Below are 21601 nucleotides of genomic sequence, written 5' to 3'. Positions count from 1 at the left end.
CTCATTCACACGCGTGGATCACCGCCCAGTCGAGTTTGCACGAATCTTGACACATTGAGGCATAATTTGCGTGCCACGTAGGACGGGGCTGGTGTGTGCGCGTTGGAGAGTTCGCCCACACGCCCCACAGCACGCGGTTTGCTAGCTGCGCTGTGTGGGCGAACTAGTTTCTGTCCGCACAACCACCACCTAGTCCACGCGCGTGTGGGCGAACTGCTTTTCGCCCACACGACATTCGTACGTTGTTGGATGGCAACTGCAGTTACGTGTACGTGGCAACTAGGTAAACACACATGGCAACTATGATTCGTTGCTAAACGGCAACTGCAGTTGCGCGTACGTGGCAACCAGATAAACACACATGGCAACTATGATTAACCATACATGCAACTATGGTTGGGACACACCTGACAACTAGGTAAACACACATGGCAACTAATGTTTGACCGTATGTGGCAAGTAGTTAATCACACACGGCAACTATGGTTTGATTGCACGCGGCAACTACCATAAATTAAACATGGCAACTATAGTTAACCAAAATAGATAGAGTTGCCATGCTTTTACAACTACATCTGCTATCCCGGATAACTACATCTGCCATCCCGGATGGCAAGTAAATCGTCATCCCGCGGGTACCTAACGTAGCTGCGCAGGACGTGTGGGCATTTTTGCTTTGTGCCACATGCGCGGGGTGGAGATGAGTAGTACTTGTTGGGTGTGTGGCACGAAATAGCTGCGCCCACACGTGTGGGCAATTCTAATGTTCGCCCACACACAGCCCGTGTGGGCTGCCTCCTGCTCACGCCACACACGGTGTGTGGGCGGATGCCTAGTATGCCACACGTGTGGGCGTAATCAGAACCCTATAAGTATGATCTGTTACAATCTACCCCTAAGAGAGGTTCATCATTCAAGTGGCCACAACATCATGTTTGGTCTTTCATCCTTCAAGGGTGGATATATTTGGAGGATTGGTAGAGGGGAGAGGAACATATCCAGTTCGGATGGGAAGGTTATTACCCCACGAGGTCAACCGATATTTAGCGATCTAATTGATTGGTTTGTGGGATGACGAGCTCATAGATATAATTAGTTTAGCTAAAAAGGGAGAGGAGAGGAGGAGATTGCTAATTTGGGCATGTATATATAGAGCTAAGCTCCTTCATCCTCACACCACAATCTCTCCTCCTACGTACTGTGCAAACCAACCAACGCAAGACAAGAGCATCAACAATGGCAGTGCAGCAATGCACGGTGGCGCTGTTCGTGGCCGTCGCCCTTGTGGCCGGGCCAGCTGTCTCGTACGCTGCCAAAGCCGGCCACGCCCCAGCCGGGGAACAACCCAAGGCCACAACCGAGGAGCAGAAGCTAATTGAGAAGGCCAACAACGCCTTCAAGGCGGCCGTGGCGGTTGCAGCCGTGGTCCCTCCAGCGGACAAGCCCAAGTATTTCGAGACCACCTTCGTCAACAACTTTGGCAACTGGACACTCGAAGGGTTAGCCAACGTGTCCAGCGCCAACGCCAGTATCAGCACTAGGGTCGTCTTCGCTGAGGTGGCGGCCACCATGAACGCCCAGGGCGCTACCCCGGAGGACAAGTATGACTCCTTCGTGGCCATCTTTGGCGAGTCGCTCCGCATCATCGCCGGCATCCTAGAGGTCCACGCCGTCAAGCCCGCCCGCGAGGAAGTCAAGGGGGCGATCCCTGCCGGCGAGCTCAAGGCCATTGACCAGATCGACACCGCCTTCAGGACTGCAGCCACCGCAGCCGACGCTGCCCCGGCCAAGGACAAGTCCACCGTCTTCGACTCCGCCTTCAGCAAGGCCATTAAGGAGACCATGGGCGATGCATACAAGGACTACAAGTTCGTCCCCGCCATGGAGTCTGCCGTCAAGAAGATGTACGCCGTATATGTTCCCGAGAGTCCCGAGGACAAGAGCTTCATCTTTGAGAGCGCCCTTACCGACACCATCGGCTCCATGGCCACCGCGGCCGCCGCCGCCACACGCGCCACCCCCGCCACTCCCACTCCCACTCCCGCCTCCGCCACCGGTGGCGACAAAGTCTAGCTCATATATATATACAAATATTAGGAGGTGTTTGGTTCGCAGTTTTTCATCCGGCATCCGATTACAATGTAACCTCTTACCGTTACCCATGTTTGGTTTTTCTTTCTTTGTACCCCTCCGTCTAGGTGAATAAGTCATCTTAGGTTGTGCACCGTGACCAAGGAGGAAAAAATGAGAGAACTTAATGTTTATTTGCTAATTAATAGCATTGCATGCAATGAACAAACCACTGCATATTGTGTTTGGTAGTCTCAAGTCATTAAAAGCATGCACAACCCACATCTATTATTGGTTGATATGTGAAGAAACAAGAAACGAGGTAGAAGTTAATGCACCGCGCCTAAGTGTTTTGGGTTTATTTGATTTTCGTAATATGACTTACACATCTAGACAGAAAGAGTATAAAGTATAAACAGATCTCAGCGCAGTTTTAGCATGATACCGCCCACACCCCCGCGTAAACGAATTACGTTACAGGGAGCAAACCGAGTCAACCCCCGTCCCCAACACAGAAAATCTCTTGCCGCCCACCGATCCTCCGCGAGTTGGGGCGCTAGTGGCGGCGGCAGATCTCTTCCTCCGATCCTCACCCACCCTCCTCCACCGAGTTGCCGTCAGCCCTGGTTGCCAAGGTCCCGAGCTTCCCCTCTTCAGCATGCAGCGGCGGCGACACGCCAGGAGCAGCGGCCGGCGGTGGCCTTAGTTCTACCTATCTGGAACCCAGCCGTGCTTTCCTCTGCGCCATCGCCGACGGGTTCCTGTTTTCTTCCCTGCGCCATGGCCGACGGTTCCTGTTTCCTTCCCTGCTTTTCCTCTTACCATTACATCTGATAGCCAAACAGATTTCGGTTTATGCCCATACCATTTACATTAACGGTGTAGATCCATTACGTTTACGTTGCCGTTACCGATTTGCAAACACCTCCCAAGAGTCTATCGGCTCCGTGCCCGCACGGACATGACAGAATGAAACGCTCGTTGACTCGTGCATCATCGCAACCTGGCATTGAAACGAATACCATGCGTCCACCGGCCAGCCCGGCACAACACAAGAGCATGCACGCACACACGCACGTCCGCGAACAAAATCAAAATCAAAATGCGACGCATCTCACGAGTGCGTAGTTATTTTTCCATGCTAAAAGGCATGGCGACGCGCGATGCGATTGAAGGGATACGAAGCAACCTCGGCTCTGTACTCTGCGGCCCCCATGATTTGACGAGCGCACTGCGCACCCGTGGCCATGGAAAGGAGCCTCCTCGAGCTGCCTGGACATGAATGAATGAGATCCATAGATGGGGCGTGCCATCACTCAACACGGACGTACGTGTTCGGCTAGCACGGATTGACTAGGTTTTGTTAGCGTGCGTGGCGACGTGAGATCGCGCGCGCGCGTGTCGTTGTAGGTCTTCCGCGGGACACGCAGAATCCGGTGGGTCTCGCTCATTCGGGCCGGCGACCAGTGTCGATTTAGCTAGCATGTAGTAGGCTGGCCCGTCAAAAGAAAAGCATGCATAGGCCGGTCTTGTATGTTGAACTTCTTTTTTTTTCAACACACGCACGCGCTTATACATATACATATGCATTTTTCTCAAAAAACATATACATAGGAATATAAACTCATCCTTTTGTTACATTGTGTCGAATATTATTGTACAAGGTAGGTTACAGTTAGGCTGCAAGAAAAGCTCGAGGCTCGTGAGCCGCTCGAGATCAACTCGTTTTTTGACTCGACTCGAGATCGACTCGAAAAGAAACAAGCTGAGTGTGAACACTTTATGTAACTCGACCGAGAAACGAGCCGATCTTGAGCCAATGTTGGCTCGCTCGATAGCTCGACAGAATACCATTATGTTAAATGACCATGCCATATATTAAATGGAAATAAGATAATTTATTACCATATATGTTGTCCATAATTTGTCTCCATTTTATTTACCAACGAACATGTAAACTTAATTAAGTCTGGAGAAGATTTAGATCTAATTATGGCACGTGGTCGACTATGTGTTCAATATCCTATATTTTTGGCAAAGGTTCCTGTCGTGGTTTTGTCACGGCAGATGTACTCATGGAAGGACTTAGTTGTGGAGCCATTGCGACGAGGTTAGTTTAAAGGGGTTAAACAGGACCAAAGGACACGGGGAGTTTATACTGGTTCGGCCCCTTGCGGTGAAGTTAAAGGCCTAATCCAGTTTGAGGTGGTATTGTTAGGGTTTCGATGACCAGGGAGCGAATACGCATTGCCTGGCTCTCGGGTTGTCGTTTCTTGTCCCTAAACCGCCGCCGGGTCGTCCCTTTGTATACACAGGTTGACACCCGGCGGTCTACAGATTCCCGGCCAGCTCATAAACGTGTCCGGTTCGGTATCTACTCTTTCCTATCTTACAATACAAGTTATACATCTTACAGCGGTTTACATCTTTGGGCCCTAATCCGCCTTTGGGCTTTGGGCCTTACTATTGAGCCTCCTTCGTAAAGCGCCATCTTCCATGTCTTCATGGGCTTCCAATATGGGTAAATCACTATGAGTATAACCCGGCCCCTCCTGGGCGGTTTATACTCAATAGTTATATCCCCAACATTAGGCCCCAGGTTGATTTGAACTTGTTCATGTCAATTTTCAACACTTAGAAAAAAAACCTCCTTCATTATCCTTGCGACGCTTGTAAATCGCCATGACGTCATCTTCTGGAATCATGATAACCCGTCGTGACGTCACCTGTCATTAATTTTACGCAGAACCAAAATCTTTACTGTATCTCCTTATTTTTAATGAATCCCCGAAATCAAGGCGTCCGCCCTGATACAGATCCGTTTTCGACCTCCTCGATTCCCGCGCTTGCCACTTATCCATTCGCCTTTATAAATAGGGCCGAGGGTCCCTTTCCTTTCCCCCTTTGCCTCTTCGTCTTTCTTCCACCTCGCGTCGCCCCAGTGCTCGAGTGCTGGCGCCGCCGTCGATCTTCGCCTCTGCACCAACAACGGCCGCTGCATCAACCTGATCTGACCAGATTCTCGTCCGCACACCTCCGCTGTTCAACAGCCCTAGTGATCTCTCCTTCTTCTTCCCATAGATCCCATTAGGGTTTCAGCGAGTTCATCGAAGTTCAGTGCTGTTCTTCCCCCGTTCTTCTCCGTAGCGTAAATGGTGAATTCAAACTTGATATTTTCCTATACGGTAGTAACTATAACTCCCTTTTTCATCCGAGAACATCTCCTTTTGTACAGAAAAATCCCATCTGAATCTGATGAACTGCTCAAGCACCTATTTTAAATCTGAAAATGTTTTCCTTTTCTGACGCGCGGCAGATCCAAAATTGTGATATAAATCTGTGAAACCTGTTTTTCATCACTTAGCCTTATTTCCAACTTCATATCTATATTTTCAAAACCTATGTAGGCGGCTTAGCTCTTAGAAAATAATAACCCGTCAGGTACCATTAGCTCTCTCTTAAACCGCCACGCGCTCATCTTTGTAACCTTGAGAATCCCAATCTCCGGTTTAACACTTCTGCATGCTTCAACACTTTCTGTTTTCTAACCTTTGGCGGATTATCTGTGAACCTTAAACCAACACAAATCTTTCTTTCAGGTCGTCAAATAATGGCCAATTCCTTTTATGCGTGTAACTGGGTTCAATCCCGGGTTACAGAAGAGCAACTGAACGGATGTGTTGCAACCGGCGCTTTAGCGAAGAAGGAAGACATCCACTGGAGAGCCCCCGGTCCAGAAAATCCTCCTGAGCCCAAGGATGGGGAGTGATCATTTTTGTCGATCATCTTAGTCGAGGGTTCAGCCCTCCCGGATCAAAATTCTTCCGTGATGTGCTCCATTGCTTCCAACTTCACCCTCAAGATATTGGACCTAACTCTCTGTCCAATATTCGCAACTTTCAAGTGTTTTGCGAAGCTTATCTGCAAGAAGAGCCCATGGTTGAATTATTCAGAGATTTCTTCTATTTAAACCGCCGTACCGAATTTACAGATGGACCCAACACTGAACTTGGCGGGATGTCAATTCAGAAAAGGAAAGACGTCAGCTTCCCTCATGTTAAGCATCATAGCCACCCGAAAGGTTGGAACCAAACTTGGTTCTATTGCTGGGATACATCTCCATCTGGTGAAAATCCTCTGCCTGGTTACCGTGCTCACCGGCTTACTAGCACACATCCACTCCCTCAAAGGCTGGCTGCAAAGGAACGGGCCAAATATGCATCACAGCTTTCAAAGCTCAGGGCCTTTGCAGCCAACGGTTTAACAGGCATTGACTTCGTCCGCTGCTGGGTGTCTTGGAGCATTTTACCTTTAAGCCGTCGCCCCGGTTTAATGTGTGAGTACACAGGGGACGTGAAAGATCCTCAACGGCATATTGATATTCAGCTGACTGATGCTGAAATTACTGAATCTGTCAAGAAGATGCTGGATGAACCGGTGGCCGACTGCAATAAAACAGGGCTTAGTCCGTTCTACGCTTCAAATAAACCGCAAGCTGTAAGAGCGCCCAATTCCTTGCTTTAATCCATATTCTTAAACCCCCTGATAATCGTTTTAATCTTTAACAGGGTGATGATCCGTTCTGGAAGAAGAAAACGCAAGATAAACCTGCCAAAACACCCCGCGTCAAAAACAAGGCCAACAAGAAGCCTGCCAAGAAGAAAACCGCCGAGTCCACCGAGTTAAACATCGATGACGATGATGATAATCATGAGTCAGAGGTAGAACTTGATTCACTGGGCTCTTTTTTCATACACCTCATTGACAATGATTATTATCAGGGTGACGCAGAAGCTAGCCGTGCTGGGGACACAGAGGTAATTATTCTTTCTTCTGACTCAGACCCTCAGCCAACCCGGAAAATACGTCAAGCAAGCTGGAAAGTAAGATTTTCTCACCCTCTAGCTCACTTGGATCCAAACTTTCTTTTGAAGAAACAGCAAAATGAAGCTCGCCGCACAGCCCGTCATAGCGGCCAGGTGGTAACTTCTTTCGGTTTACCTAATACGTCGGTTCGTAAACGTCGCCCAGAGGTCTCTTATAATGCTGACACATGTTATCCTAAGGCGGGTTATTTCCGACAACCTCTTAATCCGTCCGATTCAAATTATCAGGGAACTTCTTCCTCTGGCGAGTCAACAGGAACACAAATTCCAGCCCTCAAAACTGTCCCGGGGTGAGCATACTTAATTAACCCTTCATGCCTTATGATTAACCATTGCACTTAACCTGCAACTTGCATCTTATCTTCAGAGCCCAGGTGATAACCCACAAGTATAGGGGATCAATTGTAGCCTCTTTCGATAAGTAAGAGTGTCGAACCCAACGAGGAGCTAAAGGTAGAACAAATATTCCCTCAAGTTCTATCGACCACCGATACAACTCTACGCACGCTTAACGTTCGCTTTACCTAGAACAAGTATGAAACTAGAAGTACTTTGTAGCTGTTTTTGGATAGGTTTGCAAGAAAATAAAGAGCGCGTAAATAAAAACTAGGGGCTGTTTAGATAAAGACACAATAAAGTAAATATAGCGAGTGTGGAAAAGTGGTGGTAGGAGTTGCGAAATTGTCCATACGCAATTGACTACTTTACTAGACTGATAGCAAGTTTTATGTGGGAGAGGCCACTGCTAGCATGTCATCCCTGACTTGGAATTCTATGCACTTATGATTGGAACTATTAGCAAGCGTCCGCAACTACTAACGTTCATTAAGGTAAAACCCAACCATAGCATTAAGATATATTGGTCCCCCTTCAATCCCGTATGCATCAATTTCTATGCTAGGTTGAAGCTTCTGTCACTCTTGCCCTCCAATACATAGTCCTATCAACATACAACTAACCCAATGGTGTGATCCACGCGCGCGCTCATATGATGGGCACCAAAGGACAGAAACATAACCACAAGCAAATTAAATCAATCATAGCAATTCATCAACCACCGATAGGACAACAAAAATCTACCCAGACATCATAGGATGGCAACACATCATTGGATAATAATATGAAGCATAAAGCACCATGTTCAAGTAGAGGGTAGAGCGGGTTGCGGGAGAGTGGACCGCTGTAGATAGAGGGGGGAAGGTGATGGAAATGTTGGTGAAGATGGCGGAGGTGTTGGTGAAGATCGCGATGATGACGATGGTGGCCACTGCAGCGTTCCGGTGCCACCGGAAGAGAAGGGGAGAGGGGGCCCCTTCTTCTTCTTCTTCCTTGACCTCCTCCCTAGATGGGAGAAGGGTTTCATCTCTGGTCCTTGGCCTCCATGGCATGAGAGGGGCGAGAGCCCCTCCGAGATTGGATCTGTCAACCTGTCTCTCTCTGTTTCTGCGTTCTCGTATTCTGCCCTTTCACCGTTTCGTATATATATGGGGATCCGTAACTCCGATTGGATTGAAACCTTCGCCGAGATTTTTTTTCCAAAAATTAGCTTTCTTGCGGCCAAAGAAGAGCAGCAACCGCCTTATGAGGGGCCCATGAGGGGGGCAGGCGCACCCCCCTGCCTCGTGCCCCCCTCGGGCACCGTCTCGCGTTGCTTCTTCCTCCCATACTTTCCAAATTTTCCAAAAATATTCTCCGTCCGTTTTATCCTGTTTGGATTCCGTTTGATATGGGGTTTCTGCGAAACATAAAACATGCAACAAACAGGAACTGGCACTGGGCACTGGATCAATATTTTAGTCCCAAAAATAGTATAAAAAGTTGCTAAAAAGTATATGAAAGTTGTAGAATATTGGCATGGAACAATAAAAATTTATAGATACGACAGAGACGTATCAGCATCCCCAAGCTTAATTCCTGCTCATCCTCGAGTAGGTTAATGATAAAAAAGATAATTTTTTATGTGGAATGCTACCTAGCATAATCTTGATCATGTATCTAATCATGGCATGAATATTAAGACACGAGTGATTCAAAGCAATAGTCTATCTTTTGACATAAAAACAATAATACTTCAAGCATACCAACCAAGCAATTATGTCTTATTGAAATAACATAGCCAAAGAAAGCTCATCCCTACAAAATCATATAGTCTGGCTATGCTCCATCTTCACCACACAAAGCATTCAAATCATGCGCAACCCCGTTGACGGAGCAATTGGTTCATACTTTTTAACGCGCTCTAGCCTTTTCAACCCTTATGAATACATGAGCGCAAGCCATGGATATAGCACTATAGGTGGAATAGCATATGATGATGGAGGTTTGTGTGACAAGACAAAAATGAGAAAGTGTCACATCGACGCGGCTAATCAACGGGCTATGGAGATGCCCATCAATTGATGTCAATGTGAGGAGTAGGGATTGCCATACAACGGATGCACTAGAGCTATAAGTGTATGAAAGCTCAAACTGGAAACAAAGTGGGTGTGCATCCAACTTGCTTGCTCATGAAGACCTAGGGCATTTGAGGAAGCCCATCGTTGGAATATACAAGCCAAGTTCTATAATGAAAATTCCCACTAGTATATGAAAGTGATAACTCAAGAGACTCTCTATATGAAGAACATGGTGCTACCCTGAAGCACAAGTGTGGTAAGAGGATAGTAACATTGCCCCTTCTCTCTTTTTCTCTCATTTTTTTCTTTTTTTCTTTTTTTCTTCTTCTTTTGTTTTGGTGGGCTTCTTTGGCCTCTTTTTTTTATTTGGGCTTCTTTGGCCTCTTTTACTTATTTTTAAAGTCCGGCGTCTCATCCCGACTTGTGGGGGAATCATAGTCTCCATCATCCTTTCCTCACTGGGGCAATGCTCTAATAATGATGATCATCACACTTTTATTTACTTACAACTCAATATTACAACTCGATGTCTAGAACAAAGATATGACTCTATATCAATGCCTCCGGTGGTGTACCGGGATGTGCAATGATCTAGCGTAGCAACGACATCAAAAAACGGACAAGCCATGAAAACATCATGCTAGCTATCTTACGATCATGCAAAGCAATATGACAATAAATTCTCAAGGCATGTATATGATGATGATGGAAGTTGCATGGCAATATATCTCGGAATGGCTATGGAAATGCCATGATAGGTAGGTATGGTGGCTGTTTTGAGGAAGATATAAGGAGGTTTATGTGTGATAGAGCGTATCATATTACGAGGTTTGGATTCACCGGCGAAGTTTGCACCAACTCTCAAGGTGAGAAAGGGCAATGCACGGTACCGAAGAGGCTAGCAATGATGGAAGGGTGAGAGTGCGTATAATCCATGGACTCACATTAGTCATAAAGAACTCATATAATTATTGCAAAAGTTTATTAGCCCTCTAAGCAAAGTACTACTATGCATGCCCCTAGGGGGATAGATTGGTAGGAAAAGACCATCGCTCGTCCCCGATCGCCACTCATAAGGAAAGCAATCGAAGAACACCTCATGCTCCAACTTTGTTACATAACGGTTCACCATACGTGCATGCTACGGGATTTGCAAACCTCAACACAAGTATTTCTCAATTTCACAATTACTCAACTAGAACGACTCTAATATCACCACCTTTATATCGCAAAACTATTGCAAGGAATCAAACATATCATATTCAGTGATCTACAAGTTTTATGTAGGATTTTATGACTAACCATGGGAATGACCAGTTCCTGTCATCTCTCTAAATAGATATAAGTGAAGCAATAGAGTTTTAATTCTTTCTACAAAAGATATGCCCACGCTCTAACAAATATAAGTGAACCAAAAGAGCATTCTACAAACGGCGGTTTTCTATGTGAAGAGAAACAGGCAATCCAAACTTCAAAAAATATAAGTGAAGCACATGAAGCATTCTATAAAGCCATACTCAAAAGATATAAGTGAAGTGCATAGAGAATTCTATAAATAAACCAAGGACTATCTCATACCAGCATGGTGCATAAAATAAAAGTGAAAACTAATTGCAAAAGACACTCCAAGATTTACACATATCGCATGAACGAAACGAATCCGAAAACATACCGATACTTGTTGAAGAAAGAGGGGATGCCTTCCGGGGCATCCCCAAGCTTAGACGCTTGAGTCTCCTTGAATATTTACTTGGGGTGCCTTCTGCATCCCCAAGCTTGAGCTCTTGCCTCTCCTTCTTCTCCTCACATCAAGACCTTCTCGATCATCGAACACTTCATAGTCTCCATCCCGACTTGTGGGGGAATCATAGTCTCCCTCATCCTTTCCTCACTGGGGCAATGCTCTAATAATGATGATCATCACACTTTTATTTACTTACAACTCAATATTACAACTCGATGTCTAGAACAAAGATATGACTCTATATCAATGCCTCCGGTGGTGTACCGGGATGTGCAATGATCTAGCGTAGCAATGACATCAAAAAACGGACAAGCCATGAAAACATCATGCTAGATATCTTACGATCATGCAAAGCAATATGACAATAAATGCTCAATTCATGTATATGATGATGATGGAAGTTGCATGGCAATATATGTCGGAATGGCTATGGAAATGCCATGATAGGTAGGTATGGTGGCTGTTTTGAGGAAGATATAAGGAGGTGTATGTGTGATAGAGCGTATCATATCACGAGGTTTGGATTCACCGGCGAAGTTTGCACCAACTCTCGAGGTGAGAAAGGGCAATGCACGGTACCGAAGAGGCTAGCAATGATGGAAGGGTGAGAGTGCGTATAATCCATGGACTCACATTAGTCATAAAGAACTCATATACTTATTGCAAAAGTTTATTAGCCCTCGAAGCAAAGTACTACTATGCATGCCCCTAGGGGGATAGATTGGTAGGAAAAGACCATCGCTCGTCCCCGATCGCCACTCATAAGGAAAGCAATCAAAGAACACCTCATGGTCCAACTTTGTTACATAACGGTTCACCATACGTGCATGCTACGGGATTTGCAAACCTCAACACAAGTATTTCTCAATTTCACAATTACTCAACTAGCACGACTCTAATATCACCACCTTTATATCACAAAACTATTGCAAGGAATCAAACATATCATATTCAGTGATCTACAAGTTTTATGTAGGATTTTATGACTAACCATGGGAATGACCAGTTCCTGTCATCTCTCTAAATAGATATAAGTGAAGCAAGAGAGTTTTAATTCTTTCTACAAAAGATATGCCCACGCTCTAACAAATATAAGTGAAGCAAACGAGCATTCTACAAACGGCGGTTTTCTATGTGAAGAGAAACAGGCAATCCAAACTTCCAAAAATATAAGTGAAGCACATGAAGCATTCTATAAAGCCATACTCAAAAGATATAAGTGAAGTGCATAGAGAATTCTATAAATAAACCAAGGAATATATCATACCAGCATGGTGCATAAAATAAAAGTGAAAACTAATTGCAAAAGACGCTCCAAGATTTACACATATCGCATGAACGAAACGAATCCGAAAACATACCGATACTTGTTGAAGAAAGAGGGGATGCCTTCTGGGGCATCCCCAAGCTTAGACGCTTGAGTCTCCTTGAATATTTACTTGGGGTGCCTTGGGCATCCCCAAGCTTGAGCTCTTGCCTCTCCTTCTTCTCCTCACATCGAGACCTTCTCGATCATCGAACACTTCATCCACACAAAACTTCAACAGAAAACTCGGTAAGATCCGTTAGTATAATAAAGCAAATCACTACTCCAAGTACTGTTGAAAACCAATTCATATTTTTTTTTTGCATTATAGCTACTGTAATATAACTTTTCATGGCTTAATCCACTGATAGGAATTGATAGTTTCATCAAAACAAGCAAACTATGCATCAAAAACAGAATTTGTCTAAAACAGAACAGTCTGTAGATATCTGAACATTAACCATACTTCTTGTACTTTAACAATTCTGAAAAAATTACGAAAAATAAATAATTTGTATATAAATACAGTGCAAAAAGTGTCAGAACCGTTTGACGTTCCAGTAAAAAATGAAAAATCGCGCACTACAGCCAAAGTTTCTGTCCTGCACCGTACAAACCAACAAACATTGTAAACATCCTAAAGGCAAATCTTGGCACATTATTTTTATAATACAATGGAATTTTACAAGGGGATAATTATTTTTGTTGAAAAGTTTCTGTAATCAAGATTCACAAAGTTTCCGTGAGCATGAACAAAGTTCAAGGCTAGCTCCCACTTTAACAATGCTCGTCTTTCTCACTTTCACTTTCCTTTTCTGAAAAAGTTTTAGGTTCCCCTCTTTATTTATTTTTTTGTTTTTAAACTATATGAAAGCACTCAAAAGAAATAAATGAATCTTTAAAACTTCCGGGGTGTCTCCCTGGCAGCACTTTCTTTAAAGCCATTAAGCTAGGCATATAGTGCTCAAGTAATGGATCCACCCGGATCCCAAGGTATATCAATGCCAATTTTAATTAGCAATGACTTGGAATTTAGTAGTGAGCACAAAGCAACATATATCAAGTAATGACGAAGCCTAACTCTCTTCCTATGCATCGGCATGTGATAAAAGAACAATTCATGCACACATAGTAAAGGCCAATGCATAGTATAAGCAGTTTCTTGCAATTTTATCATGTTGGAAACATAGAGAGGTGGAGATATAGTTCCTCTCTCATAATAATTGCAAGTAGGAGCAGCAAGCACATGCATATTATAACTATCAAAATCATCATGTGCAACGGTAAAAGGCAACCCATCAATATAATCCTTAATAAGGGAAAACTTCTCCGATATAATATAATCGGGAGAATTCAAAAAGATAATATGACTATCATGCGTGGGCGCAATAGCAACAATTTCATGTTTAACATAAGGAACTATAGCAAGTTCATCTCCATAAGCGTAATTCATATTGGCATCTTGGCCACAAGCATAGCAAGCATCATCAAAAAGGGTTATTTCAAGAGAATCAACGGGATCATAACAATCATCATAGCAATCATCCTTCGGTAAGCACGAAGGGAAATTAAACAATGTATGAGTTGAAGAGTTACTCTCATTAGAAGGTGGGCACGGGTAGCTAATCCGCTCTTCCTCCTTTTGTTCTTCGCTCTCCTCATCATCTTTTTCATCCAATGAGCTCACAGTTTCATCAATTTCTTCTTCCATAGACTCCTGCAAAATATTCGTCTCTTTTTGGACAGTGGAGGAGACCTCGATATATGGTTTAACATAGGCATTAGAAGCATAATTCTCATAACAATATTCAAGTATGGCAAAATTTTCAGATTTGTAGAGAGTAGCATCATACGTTTCAATCAAAGAAGCAATTTCATAAGCACCCTTAAAAGCAACAAATTCTTAAATTTGTTGAACATCGTAGTAACTATAAACACCCTTAGCATACGAAGATATGATTCCATTATCGATAAACTCACATTGGTAGGGAAGGTGTTTCTTAGGGTTTTCAGAACAACAAGTAACATCATATATTTCACATACATTCCAAGCATAGCATTGCAAACGATGAATTTTATCCAATAAACATTTCCGTTTTTCAGATATACGGTGTCACACATAACAAGCATGCTCATCTAAAGATTTGCCCTCAACTAAGCTAGTTGAGGTTTCAGCACGAGCACATAGGGATCGAAGATGATCCAAGTAATAAGCTTCAGGAGTGTGATAGATTTTGAGTGGTTCTTCAACCATTGGTTCAGTAGGTACAACTAATTTGTTTGGTATTTTGTGTTTCCTACCCATAACTAAAGATAGAAAACAACTAAGAACAGCAAATAAAAATTACATAGTGATAAAGCAAACAAGCACACACGAGAATATTCACCCCACGCTATGACTCCCCGGCAACGGCGCCAGAAAAAGGTCTTGATAACCCACAAGTATAGGGGATCAATTGTAGCCTCTTTCGATTAGTAAGAGTGTCGAACCCAACGAGGAGCTAAAGGTAGAACAAATATTCCCTCAAGTTCAATCGACCATCGATACACCTCTACGCACGCTTAACGTTCGCTTTACCTAGAACAAGTATGAAACTAGAAGTACTTTGTAGGTGTTTTTGGATAGGTTTGCAAGAAAATAAAGAGCGTGTAAATAAAAACTAGGGGCTGTTTAGATAAAGACACAATAAAGTAAATATAGCGAGTGTGGAAAAGTGGTGGTAGGAGTTGCGAAATTGTCCCTACGCAATTGACTACTTTACTAGACCGATAGCAAGTTTTATGTGGGAGAGGCCACTGCTAGCATGTCATCCCTGACTTGGAATTCTATGCACTTATGATTGGAACTATTAGCAAGCGTCCGCAACTACTAACGTTCATTAAGGTAAAACCCAACCATAGCATTAAGATATATTGGTCCCCCTTCAATCCCGTATGCATAAATTTCTATGCTAGGTTGAACCTTCTGTCACTCTTGCCCTCCAATACATAGTCCTATCAACATACAACTAACCCTATGGTGTGATCCACGCGCGCGCTCATATGATGGGCACCAAAGGACAGCAACATAACCACAAGCAAATTAAATCAATCATAGCAATTCATCAACCACCGATAGGACAACGAAAATCTACTCAGACATCATAGGATGGCAACACATCATTGGATAATAATATGAAGCATAAAGCACCATGTTCAAGTAGAGGGTACAGCGGGTTGCGGGAGAGTGGACCGATGTAGAAAGAGGGGGGAAGGTGATGGAGATGTTGGTGAAGATGGCGGAGGTGTTGGTGACGATCGCGGTGTTGACGATGGTGGCCACGGCAGCGTTCCGGCGCCACCGAAAGAGAAGGGGAGAGGGGCCCCCTTCTTGTTCTTCTTCCTTGACCTCCTCCCTACATGGGAGATGGGTTTCCCTCTGGTCCTTGGCCTCCATGGCATGGGAGGGGCAAGAGCCCCTCCGAGATTGGATCTGTCTCTCTGTTTCTGCATTCTCGTATTCTGCCCTTTCACCGTTTCGTATATATATGGAGATCCGTAACTCCGATTGGATTGAAACCTTCGCCGAGATGTTTTCCCGAAAATTAGCTTTCTTGCGGCCAAAGAAGAGCAGCAACCGCCTTACGGGGGGCCCACGAGGGGGGGGCAGGCGCGCCCCCTGCCTCGTGCCCCCTCGGGCACCGTCTCGCGTTGATTCTTCCTCCCATATTTTCCAAATATTCCAAAAATATTCTCCATACGTTTTTATCCCGTTTGGATTTCATTTGATATGGGGTTTCTGTGAAACATAAAACATGCAACAAACAGGAACTGGCACTGGGCACTGGATCAATATGTTAGTCCCAAAAAAGTATAAAAAATTGCCAAAAAGTATATGAAAGTTGTAGAATATTGGCATGGAACAATCAAAAATTATAGATACGATGGAGACGTATCACCAGGCCAGGCCCAGCAAGAAGGCAAAGCTGAATAAACCGGCTGATGATAGTACTCCACCAGATCTGGAACAAAATCCGGAACAAACACATCCAAATACTGAAACCATTCTTGATGATCCGCCACCGCAAGATCATGAAACCTTTGTTGAGCAGATGGAAATTGATCCGACGGGTCATGCTGGTAATCCGCCAAGCCCAGTCCAAGTTACTGATAAACCGCCAAGCCCAGTCAAAGCTGCTGATGATAAAACGGATTATGTTGTAGTTACTGGCTTTGGCTTCACACCCCCTGGCCACCCTATTGCTCTGTCAAAACACAGTGCCAAAGAAGAAAACTCTGCTATTGACAATGGCAAATGGAAATCAGATTTGGAGAGTTATGCCCACCTCAACGCCCAAGACATCCATTCTGGGTATTTAAACCGTTTGTACACAAGCTGTGACTATGAAGCCGGTTTAGTGAACATGATGAAGGAGCGATATGAGGTAAATATTGTTAACTCTTCATAAATATGCATTAGCCCCCAAGTGCCAAGTGTATAACTTGTTCTGTGCTTGGGACTTGTAATAACGTTTGATAAGAAGCAATAGGCATTAGCCCCCAAGTGCCAAGTGTATAACTTGTTATGTGCTTGGGACTTCAAATATGTACTGCCAACTCATAAATTGAATGTCTTTTGCAGGCTGATCTTAGCAAAAAGGAATCTCAAATCGCCGACCTGGAAGAAAATATCAAGTCTCAAGAGGCAGAAACTTCCAAGGCCAAGGAAGAATTGTCCAGCGCTTTAGCAGCCGTGGAGAAATTGAAGGAAGACTTCAAAGACAAGCGGGCAGACTGGGACTCAGAAAAAACAACTCTGCTAAAGATGGCTGAGGATGCTGAAACAGCCCTTAAACCGGTAACAGAGGAGCTGACTGGCTTAAAACGGCAAATCAATGCCATAACCTCTGCTATTTTTGGTAAAGAACCTCTTCCTAAGCTTAAAACATGTAATATCAATGAAACTGTCGGTTTACCGACATTGTTGATAATGCAGGAAGTCGCGTTACCCATCTTGGCTCGAATATGCACCAGAAACTGAAAGCTGCCTATACACTTATAGAGCAGTTATATACCGGTGTACAACGGTTCATATGCACAGCCTCACATAACAAACCACCCCCAACCTTGATCAAGGAGACATTGGAAAGGCTGGCTATGATGCTTGCCCGATTTGAAGAATTGAAGAAATCAGCTGCTAGGGTCGGTGCTATGAATGCATAAACTCAGGCCAAGGCATGGATATCTGATCTTGATCCGGCCGATGTTGGAAACGGCTACCCGAGCATAAAGGAGGATGGGTCAGAATTTGATAATGAAGACCTTCGGGACATAACAAGGGAAATGCGTCCATTGGCTAGCAAATTGGTTGAGGAGACTGATCTTTCATATTATCAGTCGATTTATGATGCCAACAAGAAGAAAGTTAGCGCGCCAAGTTATGATGCTCCAAATCTTACTCCTCCAATCCGTAAGCATATTATGCCCCTGATATTGACCCCTCCACCCTTATAAGTGATGAAGCTGTATTCAAAGCTTTAACTGGGATCGATTGGATAACCGTTGACTTCCAGCCACTTGGTAGAGACGAGGATGATGAACCGGCGCAGGATGATCCGCAACCTTCCAGTCAGCCCGGCCAATACTCATAAACCAGAGCTGGATTAGCTTCTGCTTTCTGCAAGTCTTGTTGAAAACAATCATTCTTTTGGGCATCAAACGCCTTGTAATAGGCTAGTTCAAACTCTCGATCTGCTATGCCATCGCGCATATGTTGTTTTTGCATGACACTGATGAGTTACTATATTTAAATATGTCATGTATGCTTATGATATTAGCAATGTTTAATTTGTTCCTGCATATAACAGATAACAAGCGTCTCGGCGGTTTACCGCTAGACGGGTTATGATACCCAACATAAACTTATGGGGAAAACAGCCTAGTTTATAACCAAAGATGGATTTAAAAATACACATATATCATACCTGTGATGTGTACTTGCACGGCCGGTTTACCAAGCCAATGTGATAAGGGCGAAAACCCAAATTTAAATATTGGTAATTGACCATATACTGCCAGCTTATGAAGAGAGCCAGGGTCGGGTTAATAAACACCGGATATTATGTTATCTCATATTGGCGACTTATAGTCAAAAACCAGGACGGGTTAATAAACACCGGATATTGATGTCATATATGACTCACGAGGCTTTATAAGCCTTGTTGATTTGCAACCATGTACTGCGATGTCATAAGAGAAAAATCGCAAAAAGACGTTAAAATCAAATCAAGAGAAAAAAATCCAAGGCTTTCATAGGCCGCCAAGCCAAAATATCTTCTTCAATGAAACTAGCATTAGCCACTGGAAGGTACGCGCTTTCCGTGAGCCGGCACTCACATTACCCAATCAACATTTTAACCCAGATAAGTTCAGTTCTTATTTAAAGATAGACTTATCAGGAGTACGCGGGGCAAAAGTAGCATCATGCATCACCGGCCGATTTATCCAAGTTTCAAGGAAGGCGGCTTTATCAGCCTGAGCTTCTCCTTGCTATCCGTAAACCATGCCCTCTCATGATAAACCGGCGTTTTAACCTTAACAAGTTCAGGGTCTTGTGGAAAAGATTGATTGTTAAGAGTTTGACGGATCAATCAGGATTACCTAATGGAGAAGCATCTGGCATACAGGCAGGATAACCCGGGGTTTTAGGTGAATACACCTGGCTTCCAAGCCTGGCTTTTAAGCCTATCACAAGGGTTATAGCAACATATGTTCTTTAGAACAAAAGAGCCCCCAGGTAATATTGTGAGCTGTGCTCAAGGGGCACCTATGTTTTAGCTGTTGCTTTGGCAACAGACTCTCTTTGGTCCCTTTAACCTGGGTGGGCAGCCCCCAAGTTATTTTTTTTTTCAATTTGGCTTATAAGCCGGTTCAAAGGGAATCATAACTTTGCACATAAACCGGAAGCCCCCAAGTAACCAAAAATTCATGAAAAGAGAAAAACGACAGAGGCCCTGCTTTAGCAGGGATGCCAGTTTATTATATTAATCATAATATATACATTGTCTAGAATATGTACATAAGGAGAGCCTGTGGCTCAGGTGTAGTAAGGCCGAAGATGAGCAATATTCCACGGCCGGTGGGTCTCCTCCTCTGATTTCCGTGAGTCTTTATGCTCTCGAACATCGATAAGGTAGTATGACCCGTTGTTCAGATTCTTGCTAACCACAAAGGGTCCTTCCCAAGGTGGGGATAACTTGTGCATATCAGTCTGATCCTGAATAAGCCGGAGCACCAGATCGCCTTCTTGGAAAGTTCTGGTTTTAACCCGGCGGCTGTGGTAACGGTGCAGATCCTGCTGATAAATCGCCGAACGAGCCGCTGCAATGTCACGCTCCTCATCCAACAGGTCACGTGCTTCCTGACATGCCTTTTCATTATCAGCTTCAACATAAGCCGCCACGCGAGGTGAGTCATGACGGATATCACTAGGGAGAACCGCCACTGCTCCGTAAACCATGAAGAAAGGCGTGTAACCCGTAGATCTGTTGGGGTGGTATTAATGCTCCATAACACGGAAGGTAACTCCTCCACCCAACAACCGGCATCCTCTGCAGGGGAACCATAAGCCGGGGCTTGATGCCTCTCAGGATCTCTTGATTGGCTCTCTCAGCTTGACCATTAGATTGGGGGTGAGCCACTAATGACACATCAAGCCGGATGTGCTCACGCTGACAAAAGTCCTTCATAGCACCCTTGGAGAGGTTAGTGCCATTGTCTGTTATAATGCTGTGTGGAAAACCAAAGCGGAAGATCACCTTCTTCATGAATTGAACCGCCGTTGCTGCATCACACTTACTCACTGGCTCTGCCTCTACCCATTCAGTGAACTTGTCAACCGCTACCAGGAGGTGGGTCTTCTTGTCTTTGGACCTCTTAAAAGGGCCAACCATGTCAAGCCCCCAGACTGCAAATGGCCAAGTAATTGGAATCATCCTCAATTCTTGAGCCAGCACATGGGCGCGCCGAGAAAACTTTTGACAACCATCACACTTACTGACCAGGTCCTCTGCATCAGCATGAGCCGCCAGCCAATAAAAGCGATGACGGAAAGCCTTAACCACAAGAGACTTAGATCCGGCGTGATGACCACAATCCCCTTCATGAATCTCATGAAGAATCTCACGGCCCTTTTCTGGAGAAACACATCTTTGAAAAGCCCCAGTAACACTGCAATGGTGTAACTCGCCATTGACTATTGTCATTGACTTAGACCGCCGGGTTATCTGCCTGGCTAAGGTTTCATCCTCAGGAAACTCGCCCCGGGTCATATAAGCCAAATAAGGGACTGTCCAATCCGGAATTGCATGAAGAGCTGCCACCAAATGAGCTTTCGGATCAGGAATAGCCTAATCTTCCTCCATAGGTAACTTGACCGACGGGTTATGCAAAACATCAAGAAAGACGTTAGGCGGCACCGGTTTACGTTGAGAACCCAGCTGGCTTAAAGCATCAGCCGCTTCATTTTTTCTTCGATCAATGTGCTCGACTTGATAACCCTTGAAATGACCAGCAATGACATCCACCTCTCGTCGATAAGCCGCCATGAGGGGATCTTTAGAATCCCGAGTACCAGAGAGTTGCTGAGCCACCAAATCTGAGTCCCCAAAGCACCTTACCCGACTTAAGCTCATCTCCTTAGCCATCCGAAGACCATGTAATAAGGCCTCATATTCAGCTGCACTGTTAGTGCAAGGGAACAATAAACGGAGAACATAACAAAATTTATCACCTTGAGGGGAAGCTAACACGACTCCAGCCCCCAAGCCTTCCAATTGCCTGGACCCATCAAAGTGAATAGTCCAATACGTGTCATCTGGCTTTTCTTCCGGTGCCTGCAACTCCGCCAGTCATTGATGAAATCCACAAGTGCTTGGGACTTGACGGTCGTACGAGGCACATACTTTAAACCGTGCGGGCCAAGCTCAATGGCCCACTTAGCAACCCGGCCAGTTGCCTCCCTATTTTCGATGATATCTCCTAGAGGAGCAGAGCTAACCACAGTGATGGGAAGACCCTGAAAATATTGTTTAAGCTTCGGACTTGCGATGAAAACCCCATATACAAGTTTCTGCCAGTGCGGATATCTCTGTTTGGACTCAATAAGCACCTCAGTGATGTAGTAAACCGGCCTCTGAATGATGTAGTAAACCGACCCTCC

General features: G+C 44.6%; 1 protein-coding gene across 1 annotated transcript; it reads left to right on the top strand.

Moving 5' to 3' along the window:
• Positions 1 to 1236: 1236 nt before the first annotated feature.
• LOC109778857 (major pollen allergen Lol p 5b-like) lies at positions 1237 to 2073 on the top strand. Its single transcript, XM_020337444.2, has one exon. It carries the CDS (start codon positions 1237 to 1239, stop codon positions 2071 to 2073), a length of 837 nt encoding a protein of 278 aa, XP_020193033.1.
• The last annotated feature ends 19528 nt before the right edge of the window (positions 2074 to 21601 follow it).

Source organism: Aegilops tauschii, chromosome 4, assembly GCF_002575655.3.
Source record: "Aegilops tauschii subsp. strangulata cultivar AL8/78 chromosome 4, Aet v6.0, whole genome shotgun sequence".
NCBI lineage: Eukaryota > Viridiplantae > Streptophyta > Magnoliopsida > Poales > Poaceae > Aegilops > Aegilops tauschii.
Note: the sequence above shows the minus strand (reverse complement) of the source record. Positions and strands in the feature narration are given on the sequence as shown.

Excerpts from the sequence above, each read along its gene's own strand:
- LOC109778857 (XM_020337444.2), top strand. The coding sequence starts at position 1,237 with ATGGCAGTGCAGCAATGCACGGTGGCGCTGTTCGTGGCCGTCGCCCTT.